Source organism: Lepidochelys kempii, chromosome 3 (genome assembly GCF_965140285.1).
Source record: "Lepidochelys kempii isolate rLepKem1 chromosome 3, rLepKem1.hap1, whole genome shotgun sequence".
NCBI classification, from domain to species: Eukaryota; Metazoa; Chordata; order Testudines; family Cheloniidae; genus Lepidochelys; species Lepidochelys kempii.
The window spans coordinates 179,790,962-179,808,749 of NC_136382.1; the positions used below are offsets into that span (position 1 = coordinate 179,790,962).

The 17,788-nt window shown below is 38.0% G+C and overlaps 1 protein-coding gene across 4 annotated transcripts in view; it reads left to right on the forward strand.

Annotated features, from left to right (window-relative positions):
- PSME4 (proteasome activator subunit 4) overlaps positions 1–17,788 on the forward strand; it is a 218,513-nt gene that overhangs the window by 74,237 nt on the left and 126,488 nt on the right. For all 4 annotated transcript variants that reach the window (XM_073339167.2, XM_073339165.2, XM_073339166.2 and 1 more), the window contains 9 exons: positions 1,365–1,454; positions 3,235–3,299; positions 3,392–3,542; positions 5,368–5,466; positions 5,944–6,013; positions 6,599–6,666; positions 7,281–7,496; positions 9,409–9,566; positions 12,287–12,382. In XM_073339167.2, the coding sequence (XP_073195268.2) occupies positions 1,365–1,454; positions 3,235–3,299; positions 3,392–3,542; positions 5,368–5,466; positions 5,944–6,013; positions 6,599–6,666; positions 7,281–7,496; positions 9,409–9,566; positions 12,287–12,382 (1,013 nt within the window). The remainder of the gene's footprint in view (positions 1–1,364; positions 1,455–3,234; positions 3,300–3,391; positions 3,543–5,367; positions 5,467–5,943; positions 6,014–6,598; positions 6,667–7,280; positions 7,497–9,408; positions 9,567–12,286; positions 12,383–17,788) is intronic.

Sequence of the window (17,788 nt, forward strand, 5' to 3'; positions counted from 1 at the left end):
CCGGGTGGCCAGCTGGAGCAGCCACAGTCCGCGACCCCAGGCAGCAGTTCCTGGCCAGCCAGCCCTGGGCAGCGGTCCCGTGACTGGCCTGTGACCTGTCCATGACTTTTACTAAAAATACCCGTGACTAAATTGTGGCCTAACCTATAATCACAAATTGACCCTTAGTAAAACAATTTATGAATGGAGCCGCGATATAAAGTGCGGTTGAATTCTGACATATAGAAGGTTTTTAGGCAAGAGACCTATGTGAGAATTGCAGACAAAATTCCCTACATCCCAAAAAAATATATCGAAGCTATGGCACGAAGCATCTCTTTATTACTGCATCATCTGGATGGATTTTAGCCAGGCAATCCATATAGTTTGTGGACCCACTGACCACGTTTTGTGGCTTGTCATAGACCACCCTTCTATGCTGCTGTACAGCAGTACTCCGCAGTGCATATACAGTGGACTCACCTTGAATAGCCTTCAGCTCAGTGAACTGAATGGCACGTTTGGTTATTGCGCATCTGTGCAAGGGATGGGGGCAGAAATTTGCCTCTAAGAGTATCTCTACATTTGAAATTCAGATGTAATGGTAGTGCAGGTAAGCAGACCCACACTAGCTTTAATCTAGCTAGCACAGGTAATGATAGCAGGGAAGACTTTGCGGTAGACACAGCAATCTGTGTACACTCACAGGGTCCCCGATGGACTTGCAATGGGTTGGCTAGCTCATGCTGAAGCCTATGCTGTCATATCTTCATTACTATTATTACCTGCACTAACTAGATTAAAGCTAGCACAAGTACCCCTACCTGCATTACAATTGCACCTTAATTTGCAGTGTGGACATATCCTAAGGGTCTGATCTAAAGTTCATTGAAGTAAACGGAAAGATTCTCACTGACTTCAGTGGGCATTGGATCAGGTCTGAAATGCCCATATCTTAGGGACTTATGCTGATCAGGTATTTAAACAATATATATTTGACACCTAATGTCACTTTCACATTTGATGCATCTTTAAATGTAGCATACCTATGCATATTTTACATTTTAGGTTGGAAGTCTCTCTTCCTTAAAATTCCATAATTGAATTGTACAAAATAAGATAATCTTACAGAAAATGGAATTATTTTCTGTACTTGATTTTGGTAGTAACCATTACAGAAGTTTTCTGCCTTGAATGAAAGATATTAATAAAAGTTTCCAAAACAACTAATTTTTTTCTAATTTTTTTTACAGAAAGTTTGTAAAGATTTCCTGTTCTAATTAATGCCTCAAGCTTTAAATCCCATAGATTGTTTTAAATCTCATCAGCTTTTAATATGTATAATGTGATAATGTGCGTTGAAACATGTTTGCAACTCCCAACAGATCACATTCCAGTTTATTGCAACGTTTTCTACTCTGGTGCCTTTAGTAGATTGTTCATCTGTGCTGCAAGAGAGAGATGACCTCACAGAGGTAAGAATGCTTCCTAGACATAAAATATAAACTACAAAACATTGCTTACTCTAGTAGTACAATAATGATCTCTCTACAGGAATACAATTTAACTGCCTTCTTGTACAACTGTGTTACCAAAAGTCTTAGAGGGGCATCCTGAGAACATTGCCCTGCATAGTTAAAAACAACACACTTCCTATTAGTAACAGCTTAATATAAGAGAAATAATTTTCAAAATCTTAAATCGTTTCACTTTAGGTTTACTGAACTGAGCAATGAAAATTGATCCCTTTTCACTTCTCAGTTATCATACATTAGTACAATATTGCAGTGTTTGGAGATATTTTAAATCCAAACTGTATTTGATACTCAAAAAAACCCCAAAACCCTAGCCTTCTATTAGTGTTAGGGTTCTGTAAAACCACGTGGTAGTGCCCCTTTAATGTGTTTACAATAAATCCAACAAAGTATGTAGACTGAAGACTTGTTAATGAGGTATATTCCACCTCTCATTTTTAGTCCAAATCTGGCCCTATTTGGTATTGACTAAAATTAATAATTTAGCTGTTTGGTAGCCTCTTGGAAAGGAGGTTGAACATTGAGTTTCCACGATTGCCACCTTCACAAATCCAAAAATGGAAATGATTTTCTTAATAATAAAAAATAAAAAAAAAAGAAAAAAGAAGCAAGCAAGTGCTTCGCTGCTTTTTTGTCAGTTTTGAACTCTTAGGGGAAATCACCCTTTTTGTGCATGGTCATTTCATTGAAGTCATCCTAAAATGCACCACACAAACTGGGGGACCTTTTCCCATTCACTGCTAGTGGGTAGGTGGGGCCCTTATCCAAAACCATCCCTTCCCCAGGCTTTGATCTCAACTCTTTGCTCTATCCTCTGCTACCCCCTCCCTCCCTTTGGGCACTGTCCTTCTTGCTCCATCTGTGTCCCCTAAACACTGCCTCCATCCAGCACCCATGCTTGGAAACAGTTTTCTCTACTGTGCTCCCCCACTTCCCACTCACCTTTGATTCTGTGTCCCTTCCTCTCTCCACTTAGTGTTGAACAGAGGAGAAGATTGGGTAGGAGCGGCCCACGGAGGCAGCTCCTCCCCCCGTGCCACCCTCTGCCTCTCCTCCCCCGCTTCTTTGCTTGCCCCACAGTCTGTTGTTCCCATGGTTGACACAAACTGCTTAAGCTGGGGAACAGATGGATTCTACAAATAGAGCAGCGGTCCCTGCTGGTGGCAGCTGCGGTCCAATACTTGCAGTTTAGTCTCTGAGCAGTGGCCCTTTATGGCTGTGTTCAGAACTGTACCATCAGTTACAGCTCAGGCAGAAATTCTGAGCTGCTGGAGACTTCTCATTCAATGTTAATACCACAAAATCACAGCACTCACGAAAATATAGCAAGAGTTTGCACCCAGAGTTCCTAGTGTACAGATAGCATGAAAAAATCTACCATCACAATTAGCACTAATTGACATCCTTGTTGGCTATAGCTGTGGGGCCAAGGATTTAATGGCCGTGGAGACAAAACTACTTTCACCCTCAGAGGTTAAACCACCAGATTGCAGGGCCAGGCATGCTGGTAGGACAGTATAAAGAAGATTGGATTGTGGCTCCCTTCTTGGACTGTAGATAAAGCGGACTGCAATACTAAGTTCTCCAGTCTGTCGATCCAAGTGCTAACCTTACTTAGAAAGTATTTTTTAAAAGGTAGTAAGTTAGGGAATATAAATATATATTTAAGTAGGAAAGTTAAATGTTCAGAGTCTTTCTTCTTTACATTGGAAAACTGTAGGTGGAGAGAGAATTGTGCTCTGCTACTGCTGAATTTGAAGATTTTGTTCTGCAGTTTATGGACAGGTAAGTGTATATACTAACTTCAGCATGAAAATCTTCAAAGTAAGATTCTTTTTTATTCGTTCACTAAATCTTGATTTGTTCCAATTGTGTAGATGTTTTGGACTCATAGAAAGCAGCACACTAGAACAAACTAGAGAGGAGACTGAGACTGAGAAGATGACTCATCTAGAGAGTTTAGTGGAATTAGGTCTTTCTTCCACTTTCAGTACAATCCTCACTCAGTGTTCAAAAGAGATATTTAAGGTATGTGGAACTTTTGTACTGAAAAAAGAAAATGTTTACCTTCAGTTCATTTTCAGTTTTGTACAAGGAGGATTTTGTTCTTTCTATGATAGCAAAACGCTTGTACGTTTGATGAGTCTTCTCTCTTGATGATGGCCGCACATTTGGACTTCTGATGAGAACCTGGAAAAGAAGAGCTAAATGCTTCATGATGTCTGCTTTGTCAGATAATACAATGATGTGCTCCAGTACAAAAGTCTTAGCCAAAACTTACTCTAAAGTGTATGCTCTACACTTAATACTCTAACAGATAATGTAAAACAGTAGTAGAGGTCAATTTGGTTTAGCAAGGTTCCCCCTTCATCTGCTAGTGGTGACTACTGAAGTCCCAGATACCGCCTTCTCTCCCCCAGAGGTTTGAAATCGCTATTACTGTGGCTTCTCTGCCCACCAGTGTTATAAGCAAAGTCTTCCCTGAATCTTACAGTAAAAACTCTGGCCTTGTGATATTTAAATTACAGTTCATGTGTGTTTGGACACTTAGCATGCAAAAATTAAGCTGCTTCATCAAGCGTTCATGAAATATAGTAGTGTGTATGGCTTCTTTTGGTTTAATATAAACCTCCTAAGTGTTGTTGCGGTTATAAAGTATTAATCTGTATATCTTCCAGTTGAGTGGGTTAATTGTTTCATTATTTGGATAGTAAGTAGTCACCTGCAGGCTGCACTGCATTTTATCTAACTTGTCCTACAGATGGGTGACAGAATTAAGCTCTTTTCTTTTAAATGTCACTTAACAAAATATTTAAGGCTCTTCCCCTTCTATGGGTCTAGCTTTGTAGGATGTGAGGAAAAGTAAAGATGCTTGTATGTGGGGATAGGAACTAAACCTCCAGTTTGCAAACCTTCTGAAAAGCCAAAGTGGAGGCAGGGAAAGCAGCTGATCCAGAACTGGTCCAGCACCATTGCCAGGATCTGGCTCTTTTCACCCAATATGGCGGCAGGAAAATGTGTGTTTTGGGCCACTCAGTTGTGAGGAGGGAGAGAGGTGAGAGCCTACCACAGAGGGAGTGGGATACTTCTCTGAAGAGTTCTGTGGCTTACTTGATGAAAGCCTCTTCTTTTTTGTGTGTGTCTTTTTGGAAGTATCCTAAAGCTGAAGTGGATACTGGATATAGACTTCCCCTGCTAACCAGCAATAGGTCTTTGATTTCCTCTAGCTGCCTTCATTCCCATGGGGGACCCATGAAAAAAAGAAAAGGAGGACTTGTGGCACCTTAGAGACTAACAAATTTATCTGAGTATAAGTTTTCGTGAGCTACAGCTCACTTCGTCGGATGCATGGGGGAAAAAGTTCTCAGACTGTGAAGCTCTTTGTTCCAAACATATTGTAACATCCTTATCTTCCAATGCACTGAACTTGACATAGTCTGCAGAAGCTTCCTGTAATAAACCAGCCATGCCATACAAGCAAGGAACTATGCAGGATTTTCTCTCGCACAATAAGTTGCTGTCTTTCCTCTTCTCTCCCCCGCCCCCCATACAGTACACAACATCTATAACTAAAGCTAATTGAATGGGTGATCTCTCCATACTAAACTTTCAAGCATTCTGAGTATTTAAAATGATTCTGCAGAATATCTATTTCTGACTTTCCAGGTCCATGTTTCTTCTGCTTTTATTTGACATGCGCTTTTGACAGTAACATTTTACAGAATAACAATGAGGACATGATTTGCCGCACACATGCATCACCTCTATTCATAGGTGCAGTACTGCAGTACATTGCTCTGTTCAAAAGATGGTTGATGAGATAATATTTTTTTCTGTTCTGTATTCCACTTAGGTTGCTTTGGAAAAAGTTTTTAACTTTGCTGTTTCAAATATATTTGAGACAAGAGTTGCTGGTCGGATGGTTGCTGACATGTGCCGGGCTGCAGTAAAAGTGAGAAAAAGAGAACTCTTATTTCACTGGGAGTTTAATTTACATACAAGACTATTACTACTTACTGAACCTGCATTACTATTGTGGAAAACTTTAAATGTGTTTGGAAATTTAGGTTTTTCTTACAATCTATCTGTAATTATCCTGCTTAAAATCTGATAGTTGTAATGGGATGAAAATGTAACAGGTTAAATAGTTTGTGAGTATAGTTTAAAATCCATAGGACTGCAAGTTTGAGATGCAGTTTGTGTTACACTTTAAATATACTATTGTGCTTGCTGAGAATTAAAAGTGTGGAATCAAACTCCAACCATCAAAAAGTTTTAGGTTGAATAACAGCCAAACTGAGTAAGGTCCTGTTCTTATTTCTTTACTTTTCTGTTGTAAATAATGTTGTGAGATGATGCTAATTATTCTTCTTGTTTATCACCATAAGATCTCCTTGTTTAAATTGATTATTTATGATCATGTTTTCAGTGCTGCCCTGAGGAATCTCTGAAGCTCTTTGTGCCCCACTGCTGCAGTGTTATAACTCATCTTACCATAAGTAAGTTCAGAAGATTTCAAATGTATTCCACTAGCTTCATACAGGATTGAGTTTTGCTGATCTAAAACATAGAATCGGTGTTTTAAAATCATCATCTACTCTTTGGAGAATATTCTTTTTTCTTTTATAAATTAAAGTCATCTGACTGATGGGGAAAGAATAAGTGAGAAGAGAGTGCTTTTATTAGGATGTGTGTAGAAAGATTGTTTGTAAACAAATTCTAAAGAAATGTGGTTTCCAAAAGTCATTTCAAGAGATAAATATTAACAAACTTTTCATCTGCCATGTTTAATAAAAGCACTTATAAGAATAGATTTGACTCTCTGATTCCTGAATTAGTATTAAATAAATGCATTTACTTCTTGACGAACACACTGATTGCATTGGCATCTGGTGGGTGGGAATTAAATATGAATTTGAAGGTTGGGGGTGGTTAAACATCCATAAATGTAATACTCTGGATGTGAATGGCTGAGCTGATTTGTAATACTCAAGTGGGTTTAACTTCTGAAATTGGAAAACCTTCAGATATAAACATTTAACTTCCATATAACAACAGTAGCGCTTCATACTTTTGCTGTTTAGATGATGATGTCTTGCATGATGAAGAGCTAGATAAGGAGCTACTCTGGAACCTTCAGCTTTTGTCAGAGGTACTGCAAAGAATGTTAAAAGTTAAATTTTGGTTGTCTCTTTGCATGTCTGTTCCATCGTTGGCTCAACTTTAGTGCCATTGGGCGGAAAGAAGCAGTTCATTTTTGCTATTGCACTATTATACTTAAAGTTTATATGTAGTATTTCATATAGTCTTTTTCCTAAAGACTGCAGAATTAAGCAAGAGTGGGTAATATATGATATACATTACAGAAAATGAATGTTTTAGTTATATGGGAAATAAATTTAAAGCATTTGTTTCCGGTACCAATAAAGGACAAGGGATGAAACTGTGCAAGAGAAGATCTATATTTTAAAATGAAACTTGAAAAGATCCACTTGTGAAGGCAGAAATCTTGTGCATGATGGAGGTTGGACAGCACTGGGACTTGGCGAGGCCATAGAGTCAGGAGTTGCTGTTGCATTAGTCAAGTTGATATTGTTTCATGTAGCAGCAGAATTGGATGTTTCTATACAAATTTAATGGAGCACCACTTTAAGAGTTAGTTTTATACCAGGTACTGTGGACTTGTGTTGATCTTTATTATCCTGTGCTACAGCTCTTGAACTTCATTGGTTATGTTTACTTCTGAATGTTTCTACCTTTTATTAGATCACTCGAGTGGATGGAAAGAAGTTGCTGCCATACAGGGAGCAGCTTGTGAAGATTCTGCAGCGAACCCTACATTTAACCTGTAAGCAGGGTTACATTCTGTCTTGTAACCTACTGCACCATCTTCTTCGTTCTACTACACTTATCTACCCCACAGAATACTGCAGTGTGCCAGGTGGCTTTGACAAGCCTCTTTCTGAATACTTTCCTATCAAGGCAAGGATTTTCATTTATTTAGGATTAGAGGATTTGACAACCTTTTTTAAAAATGCTACTCTATTTTATTTGTTTTTATTTCAAGATTTATCAATACAGTGACTATGGAAAGTGTAATTGAAAGATGCTTTAAACTTTGAAACCTGCATTGCAAATTAGTAACTATATTAACTGAAATAAATGTACACTAGTAGCTGAAAAGATTAATGCTAAATATTATGTTGAATAGCTTAATGACATGGAGCACACTTAGTATTGCTGATGTTCACACTACTATATTTTTAAATAGTGTAAAGCAAATTTATGATGATTATAGTTTTGTTTTATGCCTAAATGTAGCAATTTATGATGAGCTGACTTGAGACCTGACAATCATGAGATGCAGGTAAATTGTTGTTAGCTTTAAAGTTGAGCAGCAAAGTTTTGGGTTCCTCAACACTCCACCGACCCTCCTTTTTTTTTTTTTTTTTTTACATAAAAAGTCTAGACCTAGAAAATATTAACATCTTTGATAAGGTCTCCCAAAGCATCATTACCTCACCTCCATATCTGATGAGTCAGACTTATAGCCCTTCCTAGTTCCTCTTCCCCACATGTGGGGACGTATGATTTCATGAACAGTGGGAAAAGTATGCAAAATAAGTAAATATGAACATGTGGTTTTTTTAAGAACCTGAATTTCCACTGCCTTGCTCTTTGTTTAATCATTTATACCATTAGAAAGTGGTTGGGAAACAAGACCATTTTATAAAAGGATCAGAACAGAGAAATATTAAACAAATATTTTTAAATTGGAGTAGCAAATTCCTGAGCCTTTTGAGGGTTTTTATTTTGATTTCATCTGACACTGGTTTCTCTATTAAACATACATACCGGTTCTGACCTAAAAGTAATTACAATATGATGGCTATTTGTTCTTATGTGAAATAAGATGGGATTTCCCCGTGGACATGTCCACATTGTATTTGGGACCCGTGTTAGAATGTCTTGGTCAAGAGGTCAGACACTGAATGAGCATAGATCCTGAAATAACCTCTTGTTCCTAACAGTGGTTTCTCCAGAAAAATATTGAGCTGAATATGAGGAATCTGTGCTGTCATTGTCTGTTGTGCATCTCTTCTGTAGGTAGATAACTTAAGTTTTAGGTTGTCAGGGACTGTGTTTATACAGTGCCTGCCACAGTGGGGACCTAATCCATGACTGGGGCTCTTGGGTTCTACAAAAACTCTCTCAATGCACACTAGCTGGCAGCAGTCCTTCTTTTATGTTAACATGACTATAACTTATTTGCATTTGATAACTTCCTTGGCAAAATCTGGGTAATTAGAATGGGTGACCTCCAATTACCTTCATTTCTCCAAACTGGACACATTACTGCATCACAGGGGAGTTCAAATAAGCTTTGTAAATTATTAGACTGAATTTTGATGACCTGGGATGGGAATGTCAAACTTCAAATTTGTTTTTTATAATGAATGAGTATACCAAATTTCAGGATTGTTTTAAAAGAGCAAGTGATTGAAAACTGATAAAATAGGCTAACCTTTTGGTGACCTCTGATGGAAAGATCAAAAGTCAGAGTTAGAATTTGGGGTATTTTGTATATCTGAGACCTATAAGAGAAGGATTGTGTCAAATGGTAAGAATCTACTTCAGTGAGAACATCAAAATTGTCAGCGAGTTATTCCTTGAAAGTATATCTTTTATATTCTAGCTATTTGTTGCAAGTTTCATATTGTTCTTGGATAGCCAACTAGATTTAAGTATAAATTTAGCTCCTTGAACTTAGTTATTTTTACTTATGGGTAGTCTTATATTTGAAAGTGATGTTCTTCATATCTGTTAACTTTTTAATTAATGTTTGCTTCACATTTTACTAAGGGGAAATGTCGTTTTGTTTTTGTTCTTATAGGACTGGGGTAAACCAGGTGACTTGTGGAACCTGAATATCCAGTGGCATGTTCCTTCATCTAAGGAAATAACCTTTGCCTATTACTTACTGGATTCTTTTCTTCAGCCAGAGCTCACCAAGCTAGAGCATTATGCAAATGGAAAACAAGAAATGTCCAGGTCAGTAGTATCATGTGGTATACACTAGGTGACTCTAGCCATATACATTAGCAGCTGCACTTTGCATTGCTTATGCTCATAGGCTAGCATCTATTGCATAAGCTACTCCTGGGGAAATTCTGCACCAAAAAATTAAAAATTCTGCACACACTATTTTAAAATTCTGCATATTTTATTTGTCAAAATAACACAATATAATCATACCAGTTTCAATTATTTTGGTAGTTTATTTCAAAATACCTGTCAGCAAGTATGTCTGTAACAGTATAGACACCAAAAAAGATTCAGGAAAGTTTTTTGACAACTAGATTCCTTACTAGGCATATTAATACAGAACTTTGAGTAATTCATTTAAACTACAATACAGAACTGTATTTCCTGCATCTCTCAGAAGCCGTGCAAAGACTTGTGGGAGTCAGGGGTAATGGAGGAGCTGAGGGAGGGGGAAGGAGCCTGGGAGTGAACCTGGAGGGTTGTTAGGTATGGGTGGGAGAAGAATGGAACAGGTTTGGGGAGGAAGAAAGATTGTTAGAGAGCTTCCCCCATGCAGACCCTGGCTGACCCTTAGCCTTTCCCATTCAGTCAGCTATATCTGCCCCTGTTTCCATGTGTCCTTGCACTCCTAGTCCCTGTGTGTCCCTCCACCCCCACTCAGACACCCACTCCCCATCCCAATGTGGTCCTGCACCCCCTCAGCCAGCCCCCTTCCCCCATCCCCATGTATCTCTGTGCCCCCACTCAGCCCCTTGCCTTCCCCCATGTGGCCCTGCACACCCTCCCCCTCCCATGTTGTCTCCACCCTGCCGCCCAGTCCCTGGACCTCCACTCCCATTCAGTCCTTGCCCCAGTCTGTCCTCCCCCACTAGCCCTTATGAACCCCTGTTTGTGACCCCCGGAACCTCCATCTGAAAACTCTGGGCATTTTGGTGGATGCCCCTTTCTTTAAATATGTGACAGATTCTTTTGAACTATAATCAGAAACATCAGAATGTAAAAGTCCTTGAATATAGAGGTCTTTGCATCAATTTAACCTTCTTCCTAAAAGACTAAAGTACATGGACCTGTTGTTTTATAACTCATAAGTAGTATTATCTGATCAAGGTAAGCACTAAGTTTTTAGTGGTGTCCTTCATGAAGACAGACATGTGGGGCCCCTCCAGCTCTCTGTGTCCCAGTGAGCAGGTTCCCACATTTTCATATATCCATGACAACCTCTTACCTGCTCCTGTCAATCATCTCTCTACAGAAATCCAGCCAAAAATATATTTTAAAAAGGAGCCAACCAGAGTGGAATTTACAACCCATTTCTCTGGTTATATATCCTTTTTTCTTGCCCTGTGTCTGTCTTTTCTATTTATATTTAAGCTTTTCAGGGCAGGGACTGTCTCTGAATCTGTTTCTATAGTGTGTAGCATGATGAGATCTCTGTCTTGGTCAGGGTATATAGGCTTTCTCACAATATTAAAAAAATAAATATTGGGGGGGGGAAAAAAGCAGTAGCAGGGAAATAAATTCAAGAGCTTGAACTAGAAAATGAGAGGAAAACAGGTCAAGAGACCTAATACAGGCCATTAGTGGTATTGCGGTTGGCTGGTAGATAAGGGTTAGGGATGAATCCTAGATGAGTGCTGTGTACCCAAGTACAGAGATGTTTGAAATTTGTTAGTGCTTGAGTTCCTTTTTCTCCAGAAGTTGCCAACTCCAATAGTTTGACTCCATTATCTGAGAACTAGAAATCAACATTTTTGTGGATATTAGTCCTGGAAATAAAAGCACATACTTAGCAGTTTATGCTTAAGCCATATACAAAAATCAGTCAGGAGTAAATTTCCTTAATATAAATATTTCCAGTCACTTTATAATGAAGTCATACAGGTGAAGATGAATGAAAAATTCAAATGTAAACATCAGTGTTTAAAAATATTAAGGATTCTTCACATCTAATGCATAATAGCTAAGGATTTTGTAATCAAGGAGCACTTCCCCCAAAAAATTAGTTAGGAATTCAAAAAACAGTGCCAGGAATTATTTTAAAATGTATGAACTCTGCTCATCACAAGGCTTTTTAATAAAAGGACAGAGGACTAACTTTGTAACTAATGTAAATTTTCAATATAATACACAGGTCCCCCCTATATGATGGAAGCGGTCTAAGTTTTGATTTTAGGAGGCCACTCATTACCAATAGTTAGGAAAAAGTTATTTTGCTCTTCAAAAACTACAGTAGCACAGAGATAGCAAAACATTAACACTGTTAAAAAAAGAATCTTCCTGGGAAAATGATCTGCTTCACACTAGAACATTTTATGTAATGAAGAAAATAAAAATTTTCAGATAATCTTTGGGGTTTGGAAAAATCAGTGTTATCTGTGCATTAAATTAAACTCTTCATCTCGTGCTGCAGATGATTTGCCTATTTCACTATTTCAGGATGGTGTGCAAAATAAATAATTCAGAAAACTAAACTGTTGAGGGTTAGAGCTGTGTGAAAGGAGGTGCTTCATGAAAGGATTTTATGAAATGGTCTTTAAGATTAATGAATTAGAGGATCAGAAATGCTTGACTTGCCTGCAGAGCACCTCTAGTGGGAAGAAGCTGCTAAGATTACCCAAGAAAAAACATCTTTATTAAAAAAAATTGATAAAAAGAAAAAAAATAATCTTCACTTATTTTCTATCATTGAAATTTTTGACTTAAATGTTAACTTTTTTGACTTCCAGAGATGATGTACAGCAGTGTCTCACTATAGTGCACAACTGCCTAATTGGTTCGGGGAACATTCTACCTCCTCTGAAAGGAGAGAGGATAGCTCACCTGTAAGTAAGCTCTGTTTATATGTAGTTTATGAATAAGGTATTAAAATATTGTTAGTAATATATTTTTAGTACTATACTTTTAAACATTATAATAATTTAGTACTCCTATTCTTCTTTTTATTATTGCACAGTGAATTCTAAGACAGATTTTTGTGTGTGTGTGTCAGTTCTTTGAAAACCAAACTTATCTAATGGCACTAAGGAAAATGCATGGTTTCAGGTTTGTGGTTATAGAAATACTTAGATATTTAAGATGTGAAATAATACTTAACATGTACATTTTTCATGCATAGATGTTAATATGCTTTACGAAGGTAGGTAGTCAGCATTGTATCATTGTCACCATTATACATATGAGGAAACTGAAGCACAGAGAGGTTAAGTAACTTGTTCAAAATTATATAGTGAGACAGTGGTAGAGTCAGGAATAGAGAACAGATCTGCTGGCTCTCAGGTTGTGACTCTTTCCCCACCCCCGCCATCCCATGCACACATACACTGGATCAAACAAGCTGTTTCCCTTGTGTCAAAATTACTTAATTGTTCAGTATGCAGACTTTCATTTAAAATATTTGTATCTTGCCTTATCACAAAGAGAACACGTACAATATAAGCCAGTGTACTGCTGTCTTGTTCAGATTCTTACCAGACAACCCGAAAGAATAAAGCTATCAGGGCTCTGAGCTTCCCCTGGTCTTTATAATGGGATATTAACTTTAGAAAAGGTCAGAAATTGAATTTTGAGGTCTTTTGTTACATTAAAAGAGCAGATTAGTTCCATTCCGATTAGGTTTCTGAATACCCATGCAAATATGTAAGACCAGAAGTGAACCTGGCTACCTGTATACTGTGGACTTCAGAAAATATATATTCTCTACTACAGTAAATTATAATTGTGAAAGTAAAGGAATTTATTCCTGTTGCATGTTAGTAGTTCAGGCTTAAAATCTGTTCATTGTGCTATGGTTGGGATCATTTCCTCTTTTGAAAAATGTGGAAATATGGAAATTTAAATATAACTGTGAGTTAAAATGTGTTCCTTCTATTATCACAAGAGGCTGAAGAACTCTTTACAACATGTAGGGCTCTATTCTGGCTTTTATACCTGGAGCTTGCACTGGGCTGCAAAGTGAGCACTGAGGTGCTTCACGCAAACAGCAGCCTCTGGGAGTGGGAGTCCATGCCAGAGTGGGAGCTACAGAACCCTTTGGGAAGGTGTGGAATTGTCCTGGTGCTATTCTATTGGCCAGTGTGGGAGGATAGTGGGGCCGTGGCTCCCACCACACCCTGCTGCTGCCTTCCCTCCTTGGGGTGCTTCAGTACTAGACACTTGCCAGGAGTGCAGAGACTGAGTTTGAGGCTGCCTTTTGCACAGGGTCATGAAAGAGGAAGAAAAACCCATTAAATGGTTCCCCCACTATTACGCACTAGGATACAACTAGGCACAATCTAGTCCACAAGATGTCAAATAGCCACAGGAGTGGAACTTCTTTATCTGTGGTCACATAAATTTATAAAAAATAAATTCAGTTGAGCAGTTGTTCACTGTCTCTTCCACCCAATCCCTAGGCCCTGCTGTATTTTCTAGAGTTGAAGCTTTAATTTGATTCACCATCAAAGTGGAAGTTTCTTTTATTAGGTGGTAAGATCCTCAGTAGACTCTTTAGTGAGTTGCGGCCAACACTGGCTGGTCAGAAAATAGACAAAGACTGCTTTTTGGCTTTACATTGCAGTTGATCGTTTAGTCTCTCCTGATTTGGAATTAGTACTGTTGGCCAATGTAACAGGGCAGTTCTCTGTCCCCCTGGTTGAATATCCACACCATGCTGTTTATTTCAGATCCCTCCACCAAGACCTTTACAGTTTTGTGTAGCAGTAATTATGCACAATGGCCCTGGTATCCTCAGTGCTTCTCCCTGGGCCTATGAGGATTAGAGGTCTCCTTTCCTGGAGGTCTCTCTGAGTCTGGGCTCAGCTAGCCCTGATCTTTCCCTTACACTTCCTTCCTGTTGCCTTTTTATCAGCCCTCAGCTGAGGGGCTAATTAATCCTTTAGCTCTCCCAGCCTGCTATCCTGATTTAACTAAGTACATTTTGGTGCCCCAATCAGCCCTCTGAGGGGAAGCTAATTTGTGTCAGAGTGATCGGAGCGCAGACTCACCTGTTAACTCCCTGCATTCTGTCACAAGCAATAGCTGTAAGTTCCTGCTGGGAGACTTTATTCTTATCAGATATTTGCTTTTTTGTCTCTTTCAAATCAGATGAGGCTTGGCCTGCCAGTGAAATTTTAAATAACTGTTTCTTGCAATATTTTGGAAGCTTTGCCTTTTCTCTTCTGGCTTAACAGATGTGCATTGTTAACTAATATATAAGTTTTTAAACTCTGTGTGTGTGTGTGTGTGTGTGTATAAAACAGTGGCCTCCGAAATCAAATATCACAGATTTCTCTGCATCACAGTGTCTGAATTTTACACCTCAGTAAATGTAACTAGTTTATTCTGTATATCTGTCAAGTCTCAAATTCCTTCATGCTCTCTCTCTTTTGGCAGCCTATTTCACATATTGATGATCCTTACGAAGAGACTGCTTTTGATATTTCATCTAAATCTTTTTTCCTTTAGTTTAACTGATGACCTCAGGTGACACCTTTGCCTTGTCATGTGAACAGATTTTATCCCTAGATCCTTGTATGATCCCATCAAGTCTTTTTAAAACCATGATTAAGATAATTCTCAATCATCTCTTTTCAAGGCTTAACTTAAAGCTCTTGAAGACTGCCATCCAAAACCAGCCTTTCCTTTATCTAAATACCCCATATAATTCTCCCCTTAACTTTAATTAATAGCTTTATAAAAGCTGAGTGATTGATGCTGTGCACTAGTATCCTAAATGTGATTCTGGCTTCTGGGGAAGGAAGAAGACTGATAGAAATACAGGAATCATTTTAGTTTCATGTCAAAATAATTTTTTCTGTTCCGAGAAGAAAAAGAGATGAAGAGCTAAAATAAAGTTTTTCTGCAGCGAAAGTAGGATTTAATAAAGATAAATGGTCTGTCCTACAGGCAAACTAACCTCCGGAGAGCTAGGACTGCCTGACTCAGAGTATTGCAGTATACCAGAATGAACATAAAGTTAATAAATAATAATAATAAGCTTTTATTTCTATGCCTGTTTTTTTTTTTACGTTGTATGCATTCTTGTATACTAGGATATTGTATGTGAATAACAGGTCCTACCAAAAAAGGAACTCAAAACAAAAACCAGACAACAGAGTTTGGAGATGTAACATCTTTAGGGTCTAGTTCCTTTAGAGAGGAGAATGATCTGAATATCTGAGGCAACCTACAGCTCTGCACACTAGATTGTATTGATGCTGTCTCTTCTGGCCCGTGTTCTCCTTGCAATTCTGCATCTGGATTGGGTGCAGGAAGACTCTTACATTAGGCTAACTGCCAAGAACAGTGAAAAGTTCATTGTCATAATTGCATTGAGTTCATTGTTTGTTTTTTACATAATATTATCGACCACATTGTTAGAATATGCTGGAAAGCGTGTAGTCACGGAGGCTATAAGTAATTTTCAGGTTTCAAACTTGGATGTGTCAAGATAGAGGGACCAAAAGAAGTGGCCTGATTTTTTTATTTATTTATTTCCCCCCCTCCCCCTCCAGCAATGCTAAGCACTCTCAGCTCCTTTCACTAGCTTTGAAGATCAGGCCACATATTGTAGGTTCTTCATACAAATTTCAGTGACTGTTTGTTTGCAGCACTGATATTTGAAAACTTTGGAGTAAGTTTTTGTAAAGATGCTTTTAAATACACGAACTGGCTTAGTGGATTCCTTATTGTAATATCACAGTGTTCAGAAGTCCTTCAACACAAAATGTACGTATTTAGGTGAGCACATGCATGGCCATCATCCTAAACTTAAGCTCCTGTCCCAGGCTGCCTAATATTTAATACAGATCCATAGTTGTGCATGGTTTTTACAGAGAGAATAAAAATATTGTCTACAGTGCTTTCAAGAGCTTGTCTACACCCTGAGATTCTCTGTGCCAGTATGGCTGAGCTGATGTGGACCTATAGTGAAGAGGTACTACACTGGTGTAATAAGTGATTTGGCGTGGTGCACCTTACTAGGGTTTGAATCAGAGTAATGTACTATTGCAGACCACTCTTTTGCTGGCATACCTTGTCTACATTAGAGGTTTGCACTAGTTCCGCATCAAGGTAACTAAGTTGATGTAGCTACACTGGTGCGAAAAAACAAGTATAGTGTGGAGGTTAAAGTGGCGGTTTTGAAAATATTGAGTACCGGGTAGTTTTAAAATTAAAATTACCAAAAATTATCAAAGTTGACAATTGGGAGAAACAATGAATGATTAAATAAAAGTATTAACCAACTTACTCTTCGGACTAGTTCAAGGAAAAGAAAATCTGCAGATGGAGCTATCTGATCATCAATTTGCTACTCTCCCAGAAAGAGATTGGTCCCACATTGGATTAGAAGGTGCCAACCAAATGAACAAAGAAATGAGATTTTGAAATAAGGCTTATTTATTGAGGGAAAAAAAGACCCTTTAAAATTAACTAAATGGTAAAGAATATGCAAATGGTTTACACAGTATAGAAGGTAAATAGTTACATAAAAAAAAGAAATCGAAAAATTGATTAAAAACATTCATTTAAACAATTGACAGTCAAATGTTACAAGCAAAATTTAACACAATGATTGAAAATCAGTATCACAAACAGTAGAAAACTGAAGAAAGTTCAGTATAGTAACTCTTAAAATCACTTAATCTTTCTAAAACTAAATGCAGTAGTCAAAAGAAATTACAATACAAGACCAAATGGATACCAATAACTCTTAGGTTACACCACATAGGTTCCACACTATGTAATTAAACATGTTTCAAAAGTAAAAATATTAATATTCAGTTATATCAGTGTGTTAAAACAAAAGGGCATTAATGGTCAATGACGCAAATAACTCATTGGCATTCCAAAGCAGTTTAACAAGAAAACAAAAAGCAATATAACCAAACAGCACACATATAACACTGCAAGTCACAATTTAAAAGTATGTAACATACATCAAAATGACTATGAACTTTATATTAATGTTATTCGAAGCAATTAACCAACTTTAAGAGCTCAGTGGTAGCCAACTTGGTCTTGAAACACACCAAAGATGAGCAGGTTCTGCGCTGAAATAGTGTTTTTTAAAACAGCAATTAAGTAATGCATAGAAAAACTTAACTCTCAGAACCTCTGACTCAGTTATATTTCTGTCCTAGGCCATGTCTATACTATGGGGACTATAGAGTCATAGCTATGGCACAGTACCTATGCTGGGATTACCCCTGATACAGGCTCAGTCTACGCAAAGGAAGGGTTTTTTCCAT